The sequence below is a fragment of the Tenrec ecaudatus genome, chromosome 4 (genome assembly GCF_050624435.1).
Source record: "Tenrec ecaudatus isolate mTenEca1 chromosome 4, mTenEca1.hap1, whole genome shotgun sequence".
NCBI classification, from domain to species: domain Eukaryota; kingdom Metazoa; phylum Chordata; class Mammalia; order Afrosoricida; family Tenrecidae; genus Tenrec; species Tenrec ecaudatus.
The window spans coordinates 19,873,621-19,884,965 of NC_134533.1; the positions used below are offsets into that span (position 1 = coordinate 19,873,621).

Consider the following 11,345-nt stretch of genomic DNA (forward strand, 5'->3'; position numbering starts at 1 on the left):
AACAATAGTGGGTTCACCAAACATAATCAGTATGATGTCACAACCAACCAGTGTATTTCTTCCTCCTGTCCCAAACACATTCACATGTTGTTATGTTACATGCCATCCAGCTGGTTTAGACCTATAGCACCCTTGTGTTTAATAGAGCAAAACACTGCCCATTAGGAACGTGGGGGTGGGAAAGGGAGCTGATTCCAAGGGCTCAAGTAGAAAGCAAATGTTTGGGGATTGATAAGGTCAATGTGTGTACACATGTACTTGACTATACAATGGGTGGATGGATGGATTGTGATGAGAGTTATACAAGCCCCCAGTTAAATGATTTATATAAAACATATTCACAAAACTTTGGAACTCTTATAGAAGGAAATGCTCTATGCACAGAATCATTTCAATGGCAGTGGGGTGATGACTTTCCTTTAGGGATCTCTCAGATGTCAGACCTTCTTGGTTAGTTTTAAAACCTGTTTTCCTGGGAAATAGTCCAGCTAATCTACATTTTAAAATTACCAGCTTAAAGTTGCCCTATATTTCTTTCTCAGTTACAATTTACCTATGTTAAAACTATAATGGTTAGGTTTCAACTTTACTGTTTGGGTGGCTGACATCATACAAGACAAATGTTTGTTCTTATTGCAGTCTATGTTGCTGTTAACATTCTTTTTCAACACCATGATTCAGATGCATCTATTTACTTTCAGTCTTTCATATTCATTGTCTAACTTTCACATACATAAGTGTTGAAAGTACCATGGCTTGGCCAGGCACAACTTTGTCCTCATAGTAACATCCTTGCCCTTCAACACCTGAAAGAGGTGACCTATTTGCTGCTCCTGTTTTTCAAGTGAAAACATTTATTGTTCACCACTGAATCAATCATCCAGTATATACTTTTCTCTGAATGAAAATCTCTTACCTTGCCCAATATATAGCCTACCAATATATATTTTCTTTATTTCCCTACATAAAGTGAAATATTTCCCAATTTCCTTTCTCAGCTACTTAAACTGAATTGTCAATAGGAGCGTCTGTGCCCAAAATGATCAATTAAAGGGAGAGTGAAACACTCACAAGGGCAGTTGAAAATTAATGTGAGTAAAAATTAATGTCATGGAGTCTCAAAAGTTTGACTGATAAAACACGTAGTCTCAACCAAAGCATTGTGAGGAGGTATAATGCATTCAAAGTGTCATCGAGTGGCAAAGAGGAAGGCAACTGAGAGTTGTCCTAGGGTCTCTGCAGAATATTGTTTAGCTTTACTTACTCAGGCCTGCACTGAACATAGAGAAATGCTCTTCCAATGTATATGACAGCACAGTTTCCTGAAATTCAACAGGAAGATGTGGGACGTACATAAATAGTATCACTCTTAATATGCAAATATTCATAAAAATCATGAAATTCAATCCTGAAGCTTCAAATAAGAGAAGAGGCAGAGATCCACGAGAGTAGGTCAAGGGAAATGCACATATAAATGTATCTTTTCCAGGATGAATCACAGGATAAACCGCAAGAAGAAAATGTAACAGCATCGATGGAATTTGTTCTCTTGGGTTTTGCCGATAAGCCCCATCTACGGTGGTTTCTCTTTGGGTTGTTTTTAAGCATCTACATTATTATCCTGATAAGCAACGCCACGATCTTTCTATTAACCAAACTGGATCCTGCTCTCCAGAGCCCAATGTATTTTTTCCTGGGAAATTTGTCTTTCCTGGAAATGTGCTATGTATCCGTAACCCTGCCCAGAATGCTGAGGGATCTGGGGACCCAGAGAAGGAGAATTCCCTTAATTGCCTGTGCTACACAGATGTTCTTTGTGCTTTTGCTTGGAGGCACCGAGTGTTTACTTCTGTCAGTCATGGCCTATGACCGCTACGTGGCCATTTGCCACCCTCTGCACTACCCTCTCATTATGAACCACAGGCTCTGTGTCCAGCTGGTGATTGGCTCCTGGATAACTTGCATTCCATTTCAGGTAGGGCAGACATATCAGATTTTCTCTCTGCCTTTTTGTGGCTCTAAGGAAATCAACCACTTCTTCTGTGACATCCCCCCACTCCTTAAGCTGGCTTGTGTGGACACCTCTGTCAATGAGATGTTGGTCTACATAGTGGCCGTGTTGTTTGTCATCGTTCCATTTCTGTTGATCCTTGGCTCCTACAGTAAAATCATCTCCACCATCCTGAAATTGCCGTCTGCTTCAAGTCGCTCCAAAGCCTTCTCCACCTGCTCCTCTCATGTCATGGTGGTGGTTTTATTCCTTGGATCTGGAAGTATCACCTACTTAAGACCCAAGAGCAGTCACACAGAGGAAACCGGCAAGGTCCTGTCCCTTTTCTACACAATACTCACTCCATTGCTGAACCCCGTCATATACAGTCTAAGGAACAAGGATGTCATAATGGCCCTGAGAAAGTTGTTATGCAAATGAATTTTATTAAAGATGCCATTTATTGATTCATGTCATTAGTAATTCTGTAATTAAATTATGTAATGTCCTCCCCCAATAAGGATTTTTTCAGGACTTCTGTTTAGTAAGCTGTAATCAATAATCTGTTAGCTTTCATACCAGAAACCATAGCTTCCATTTCTATATGTTTCCATTGAGTTCTGAGACTGATTTTAAAATTCTGGTTTGCAATATACCATAAATAAAACTCTAGAAACACTTTGACCTCGCAATGACTTTCTCTATAAATCATTCCTTCAAGTAATCAGAGAGCCTCTCGGTGAAGATGCATTTTATAAATTATGTTGCTCTATCAATACCATTGAACTCTAGGCATGATATGTGTGCCTATAAGTCTCATGAGTCATCTATAATGTAATCAGTGATTTGATAACAGTATATTTCTATTAAAATAGTTGCTTGTAATTGGAGATCAGGAGGTTATTAAAAAGTTTTGGTTTTGCTTTGGGTTGCTTTTGATTTTTAGAGGTGACAGAATGTATAAAAAATTCATTTACATTCCATGGAGCCCTTAGGATCAGCTCCTCCTTTCTTCCCTACCTCCTCCCCCCACCAACCCTTGTGGCCCCCTGTTAGATTGTAGATTGTTAATTATTTTCAAATCTCACTCCGACCAAGGTCCCACTTCCCGTATGGTCTCTGTTGTTCTTCCCTTTTACTGGGGTGTGTGGTTATGTGCCATTCATTGCAATTGGTGCCCCCCACCCTCCCACCCCAATTCCCCCTACCCTTTTGGTATCTCTATTCCCATGCCTGATCCGGTGTTCCTCATGTTTTGAGTTTTATCTCTTGCCTATACCTATCTATGTACATGCTCCTGTCTAGTCTAGATTGGGAGGAGGTACTGTGGTCGTGATGAGGGTGGGTGGGTGAGGGAACAGAGGTATATTACCTGACTCACTAGTGCTCAACTGATCCATGATTGACTCACCCCCTCCCTGTGACCTCTCTTTGCGGGCAGGGGATGCCCCACTGTCCATAGAAGGGCTTTGGGTCTCCACTCTACCCTCCCTCCATTCTTACCAAATCATTTTTGTTGTTGTTGTAAATCTTCTGATGCCCATTGACCAATCTCAACACCTCATGATCACACCAGTTTGTATGCTTCTTTCATGTGGGCTTGTTTCACTGTTGGGTGGATGCTTGTTTAACTTCAAATCTTTAAGACCCCAGACACTATATCTTTTAATAGCCAGGGACCATCCTCTGTCTTCAACACATCTGTTTATGTACATATTTCGTCTTCAGTGATTGTGTGGGGGGATTGTGGGGATGGGGTGGTGAGCATCACAGAATGCCAATTTGTTAGAATAAAGTGTTCTTGTATTGAGGGAAGGTATGAGGTGAGACCCAAGGTTCATCTGCAGTTTCAGGGTATTGCTTTATAAATGTATGTACATTGTTATAGATTAATGTATTTGCATAACTACATACCTCTGTTAATCTCCCTGATTTAGTTTATTGTGCCAACCTGGGCAATAAATACATGTGTGATTAAATGAAGGGTCGAGGGATAAATGACTCGGTGAGCCTTGCCTTTCTAGTTCTTAGGTCTCTTGCTTTGCGATGGTCGCACGAGGGTGCTGCTACCTTAGCAGTTCCCTGCTTCAGCTTTCAAGGCTGACTTCCTGCAAGACATCCCCAAGGAGAAGCCACATGGACCTACCCTGATGCAGCCCTGGGTGCTGGAGCCACTGTGTGGAGACCCCTGCCAGCGCTGAGATGTTTACACATTCACTGATTCAGTTTTCCTCCTGCAGTCAGCATCATTGCATCTGCTTTGTGAGTTGGAGGAGGATTTTCTGGATTGGTGTTGGACATATGGATTAATGGGTTACTGTTGGACTTGTGAGCTTGGGCAGCACTGGGTTGGTATGTTTCCTGGATGTGAACTTAACCTTTATATAAAACTCTCTCTAATACATGAGTTGCTTTGGATTTGTTTCTCTAAAGTACTCAGACTCAGACTGATACACTCCCTACCTAAGCCTTTGCTTCCTAGAGCTTGCCTTGGTTTCCTTTGGCCTCCTCCTGCCCCGCCATCACTTTCCCCCTTCTGCCACCTCTTAGTGCTTCCTCTCCCTAACATGGTGTTGCTCTAATATTCACAGTATCTCTAACCTCTCGTAGGTGCTGGTTTCGCTTCTCTAGTTGTTTGCCTGTCCATGATGCAGTCCACTCACTACACCCTTCTCCCTACCTCCTTCTTTCTCCTCTACCTTCCGGGGCCATTGGCCCCATTACCTTCTCCCCAGCTTCCCTCCCATGGTACAACCCATAAAATTAGCCAACCCATCCGTTTCCTAGTCCAAACAATAAGAAAATGTACGGTTGAAGAAAGAAAAGGGAAGAGGAAAAGATGAGAGAAAAGAAAAAAAGACCCTAGATAGATCCAGGTCTGTTTGCTGGTCTCCATGGGACCTAACCCCGGCCCTGAGGGAGATCCAGGGGCTGTGCCTCCTCACCAGAAGTCCATTCTTGGGCCTTCTCGGGGGCTCTGTGGTTTGACTTTACTCTGATTGCTGATCTTTTATACTCCATTCCTACATGGTTGCCCCACTGCGTGCCCCCACTCCCCATTACCATCCCATCTCTGTATAGTACAGTGAGGGCACAGCATGTCTTGAGCTGCTGGTGGTCTCACAGTCCTCTCTGTGCCCCAGCAACTCCATGCAGGGAGCTCATCCTCTGAGCTTGGTGTGCTCATATGGAGTCTAGGCCCACTGCCTCTTTCTCTTTTTACTTCTTGGTTTGCTTCCATCAGGGTATGGTAGGTTGGTTCCTAACCCCCTCCCCGCCCCCGCCCAAATATCTAGTGCTGTTCTCTACAACACACATTTCCAGGGTAGAGGTCAGACTGCTTCTGATTGGGGCCAGCCCTGTAGTCCAGTCTTTTAATGAATTCCTCCACGTGTTACATTGCCCTCGTGGTTTGGGGCATCATGGTGGGTTCTGTATACACACTCCAATTCTGTGGAGACACAACCAATACTCAACCCCTGGCAGGTGAGTGCCCTGTTCCCCCCATGTCATCATCTCAGTTTCTCCCCATCCCCATTCTCCCTCCTCCTTCCCCCTTTCCTCTTCTTTGTGTTGGATTTACATGTAGCCCCCTGAGTTCCATCTGACCTCCCCGTGCCTGTCTATGCTTTTGCCTGTGTACTGCAAGACAAGGGCATTCTTTAATTCCTGCTGAGCTGATGATACTTACCTCAGGGGACTCATGTTATACTTGTCCTTGTGAGATTGGCTTACCTCATGTAACACGATTCCTTCCAATTCTTCCCATGAAATGACATGTCTCATGTGACCATCTGTGCTTTTCAGTGCTGCATAGTATGCCATCCTGTGTATGTCCCAGAGTTTACTAATCCACTTGTCTATCGATGGAAACTTAGGCTGTATCCAAGTCTTTGAATTGTGAATTGCACCACAATAAACATTGGAACACAGATGACGGGTTGTGTTTTATTTCTTATCTCCTCTGAGTATATGTCCAGTAGAGGGATGGCTGGGTCATAAGGTAGATTAATTTCCATTTTCTTTAAGTGTGGTCAGATCGCTTTCCACAGTGGCTGTACATAACTACACAACCATCAGCAGTGGAGGACGGTTCCTATTTCACCACATCCCCTCCAACATTTGTTGCTCTCTGATTTTTTTGTTTTGGGCTAACCTCGGGGCTGTTAACTGGTATCAAAGAGTTGTTTTAATTTGCATTTCTCATATGGGTAATCAACAGGAACACTTTCTCATGTGTTTGTTGGCCATATGGGTCTCCTCCCTAGTTGGCCATATGGGTCTCCCCCTCAGTTCTTTTGACCACTTCCTTAGGGGGTTAACTGTTTTCCTCTTTTTGTTGGCCATGAGGGTGTTGTCGATTTTAGTAATGAACCCTTTGTCTGATGTGTTATTACTAAAAATCTTCTCCCTGTCTGCGGGTTGCCTTCTTACCCTCTTGAAGTCTTCCAAGGCGCACGGGTGTTTTATTCTTTTAAATCCCCTTTATGGATTTCCAGTTCACCTGTGTGTGTAAACTTCCCTATTGCAGTGAGCTTATGAATTCTCGGGCCAATGATCTTAGGTTTGTCTTGATTCCTTCCTTGATGGTCCTGATGGTTTGGGATTTTCCTTCTAGATCTGTGATCCACCTTGAGTTTGTTCTTATGCATGGGATCAACTAAACATCTTGTTTCATTTTTTTTTACATATGGATTTCCATTGTTTCAAGCATCACTTCTTAAAAACAGTGTCCATTTCCCACTCAATGTTTGTGGGGCCCTTATTGATATGCTGATGGTTTTACTTCTGGGTTTTCTATTCTTTTCCACTGGTCTAACTATCAGTCATTGTGCTAGTACCGTGCTGTTTTGACAACTGTAGCTGTATAGTAGGTATTAAAATCGGGTAAAGCGAGTCCTCCGACTTTGTCCTTTTTGAGTAGTTCTTTGCCATTTCTGGGCTTCTTCCCTCTCCATATGAAATTGGTGGTCAGTTTTTTGAATTATTTGAAGAAGATTGTTGGTATTTGAATCAGAATAGCATTAAACTTATAAAGTACTTTGGGTAAGATCGACATCTTTACTATGGTTGAGCCTTCCAATCGATGAGCACGGGATGTTCTAGTTGTGGAAGTCGCTTTTGATTTCCTATAGTAGGGTCTTGTAGTTTAATTGTATATGTCTTTAGTTTTGTTGTTTTTTTTGGTTGTTGTTAAATATATCCCTAGGTATTTCAGTTTGTTTTGGGCTACTGTGAAGGATACTGCTTTCTTGATCTCTGCTTCCATTTCATTTGTCACTCCACCCAGAGTAAACAATATGACTGCACAAATCGAAACAGCCATTGCCAGTTCATTTCATCTCAATAATGCCTAAAATATAGATATTGATGTATTTCATTGGATTTTTAATTAATTCTCATTATAGTGAAAGAGCTCTGGGGTCATAGTGGATTATGAATTGGGTGGTTTATCACAAGTTCAGCAGTTTCAACTTACCAGCCACTCCGATGGACTAAAATTAGATTACTTACTCCCATAAAGATTAATAGCCTTATAATCACACCACCTCAATCCCCCCACCCCCCAAAAAATCACTGCCATCTGGTTATTGCTGACTCATAGTAAATCTATAGGACAGAATAGAACTGCTCCAGTGCATTTCTAAGACTATAACCCTAGCCTGGAATAGAAAGCCCCATCTTTCTCTCAGAGCAGCTGATGGTTTGAAATTGCTGATCTTGTGGTTCACAGTTCAATAAATAACCTACCAGGGCTACCAGGGCTCCTCTTAGAAACCCAAAGATGCAGCTCAACTCTGTCCTATAGGCTCGCTGTGAGTAAAATATTTATTCAATTGCAGAGAGTTTCGGTTTGAATGATCTTAAATTCAGATTAGTTATTCCATTTCTAAAAATGGAATAAAGAATAAAGTTGGGAACTGGATTAAAGTTACATTGTATTTATACATTGCTTTGTTGCATTGACATTGTCACAATGTTAAGTCTATCCTATCCATAAACATTTAAATAGGACCCATATCTCACCCCATATACAAAATTGAACTCAAGATATATCAAAGAACTAAATTTAAATCTCAGAACTTTAAGCATTATCAGTGAGAAAATAAGCACAAATCAAGGGCCCTGTTCCTGGCAATAGACACATTTTTAAATACAATCAAGGAAGCACTCACAGTAGAAGACAAAATAAATGACTTGGACCTACAAAAATAAAATACTTATGTGCTTCCAAAGAATTATTCAAAAAAAGTAAAAAGGGAATCCATGGACTTGGGAAAAACAGACAATGGTACAATAGACAAGGGATTAATTTCTAACATCTATAGAAAGCATTATACCACAAGAAGAAAAATGAAGATAACCCAATTATAAAAGGGACAAAGGATGAGAACAGATAATACACCAAAAATGAATAGCTATGAAAAAAATGATCGTGGTCTTTTGCCATCTGTGAGATGCAAATTAACACAACAATGAGATGCTCTCTTACACAGACAATAGTGTCCAAATTGAAACAACAACAACAAATCCCAGAAAACAACAACCAAATTAAAACACCAAATATGCAGATAGCCCACCTACAATCATGGTGTAAATATGTACATCCATTGTGGAAACAAAATGACCTTACTTTAAACAATGGGAAATTAAGATCCAATTGATCCAATAATTCCTCTGATGTTTATGTACCCTACAGAAGTAAGAGCCATAGTATGAACAGACATATGCACATTCATGTTTATTGCAGCACTATACACAATAGCAAGAAAATGGAAACAATCCAAATGTCTACCTGTGGAAGAATATATAAAGAAACTTAATTAAATGCACGCAAAAAATGCTACGTATTGTTAATAAACAATGCGGAAACTATGAAGCGCCTCATAGCATGTATGCATATGGAAAATATTATGCTGAGCGAAATTAAGCAGTCACAAAAGGACATATATGTCATGAAATTACTACTATAAAGAGAAAAAAGAAAGATAATTTCAAAGCAAAGGGCCAGCCTTTGGAGTCATTACCAAAAGGATAGAGGCCTTAGAAAGGACGATGATGCAATGGCGATGAAAGGGGAGCTGTAAGACCACAGAGGGAAAAGGGAAAAATGAGGGGGTGGGTAGACTACTGCTTGATTTGTACCATTTAATATATAGTTAATGGTCTGATATGTAAACCCCCAACTAATATACAATTTAGAAAAGTCTATGATTAGTAGAAAACAATCTTAAAAAAAAGAAAGTCAAACATGCTGGAATAGTAGGAAAATTGGAGCATCCTGGGGCTATTTCCTGAGACACTCTTAGCCAAATAGAGTGGTACACAAAATATAGCAAATGTCATATGACTGATGCTGTGCATAAAAATATCAGCACAACATCAAATATCAAGAATGCATGAGAAAATAAGTGGAGAGGCAGATTAGAATACTATCTAGAGAGCAAACAAAACGCAAAGATAATGTGGCTACATTGTTATACATGCAACTAACGTCATCGAATCATTTTGAATAAATTGTCAATTGAGAACTTTGTTTGCTAGACAAATGTTCACTAAAATCTCAATAAAATGAGCGGCCTTAACAATCTTTGTAGTATATCACCGATGAAACACAAAACTTTCCTTTAGGTCTTTGGTGCTTCCTTTACCCCACTATCCTGACCTCAATTCTACCTTACAAATCAGATTAGACCAGAGATGCACACCAACACAGATAAGAGTCCACTACACCTGGAATCCAGGATAGAAAAACCTCTCAGGGACAACATTGAGAGCAAGATACCAGGAGGATTAGGGGAGGGTTGAGGGAGAAAGGCAGAATTGACCACAAGGATCAACCTGGAACCCCCTCCCAGGTGGAAGAATAACGGAAAAGTGGGTGAGGGTCAATGGAGGATGATGTAATATATGGAAATAATAATCTATAAACCTTATGAAGGGTTTGTGAGGGAAGGCGGGTGGGGGTGGGAGGGGGAAGAAATGGGGAGCTGATATCAGGGGATCAAGTAGGAAGAGAATGCTTTGAAAATGATGATGGTGGCATATGTGCAAATGTGCTTGACACAACTGGATGAATGTATGGGTTGTGATAAAAGATGTAAGAACCTCCAATAAAAGTTGTAAAAGTATCTTTGTCTATTACTTCATTGTATCTTATTTCCTCTTTTTCATGATCTCATGATCTTTTTGAAGTATCCTCATAAATACACACACACACATTTAGTCCTCACTTATCAACTATATTTCCATCTGGCATTTTACATTATAACGATAATTAGTAAAAAAAAATCTAATAACCCACTATTCTGTGTGCTAATGATAAGTCTCTCAGTAAAGAATACCAAGTTACAGGAAGAGAATGACTGGGTATAGCGACTAAAGCAGTGGTTCTTAACCTTCCATATGCTGCGACCCATTAATACAATTCCTCATGTTGTGGTGCCCCCAGGACCATAAATTATTTCAATTGATACTTCATAACTTTTATTTTGCTGCTGTTATAAATTGGGCGACCCCTGTGACACGGTCGTTCAGGCCCCAAAAGGGTTGCGACCCACAGGTTGAGAACTGCTAGACTAAAGCATTGAGCTGGCCTATTATTGTCAGTGGTTTGGCAGTTGCGTAATGATTTAATTTGTCAGGTATTTTTGTGGTCTAGCAGTTATGTAATGATGTAAAAGGAGCCATAACTACTCATTGTGTTGGTGTTGTTCTGGTTGCTCAAAGGTGGGTATTTCAAACATTAACAGTCACCCCATGGGAGAGAGATGAGGCAATGGCCTCCCATAAAGATGATATCCTCAGAAATTTTAACGAGCAATTGTACTATATTATCTAGGGTTTGCATGAGTCACAATTGACTCGACAGCAATGGGTTTGGGTTGTAATTTGGGGAAGTGGTTATATAATTTAGTGATAATGTAATCTGACAATTATGTTATGATGTAGTCATCCTCTAATTTGTTATCTGATGTGATCATCCATCATTTCTGAAAATTGCCAATTTTTGCAAAAATTGACCTGGTCTTTGTAACCTAATAATTTTGATAAGTGAGACATGAATGTTATACAATTTAAAAATTATATAAAACAGCAGTCATTTAGCTCATAAGTAGATGGGTCCAAAGAAATTACTGGCACTATAGAAACCAATTGCCAACCAATTACACCCACCACTAAGCATGACTTTTTATTACAATAAAGCTAAGCACTTTCCTTTTACTCTTTGTTTTGATGTGCATTGCAATTTTTATGTAAAATTAGTTAAAGTATAAAAAAATCAAATTGTGACTGATGAAGTTAAAAACAAAAATCATGTATCCTTTCCAGCATTTTAAACACAAAAAGAACT

The 11,345-nt window shown here is 40.2% G+C and overlaps 1 protein-coding gene across 1 annotated transcript; it reads left to right on the forward strand.

Annotated features, from left to right (window-relative positions):
* The first annotated feature begins 1,458 nt into the window (after positions 1-1,458).
* LOC142446460 (olfactory receptor 10AG1-like) lies at positions 1,459-2,431 on the forward strand. Its single transcript, XM_075548209.1, has one exon. The coding sequence runs from the start codon at positions 1,475-1,477 to the stop codon at positions 2,429-2,431; it is 957 nt and encodes a 318-aa protein (XP_075404324.1). The 5' UTR covers positions 1,459-1,474.
* The last annotated feature ends 8,914 nt before the right edge of the window (positions 2,432-11,345 follow it).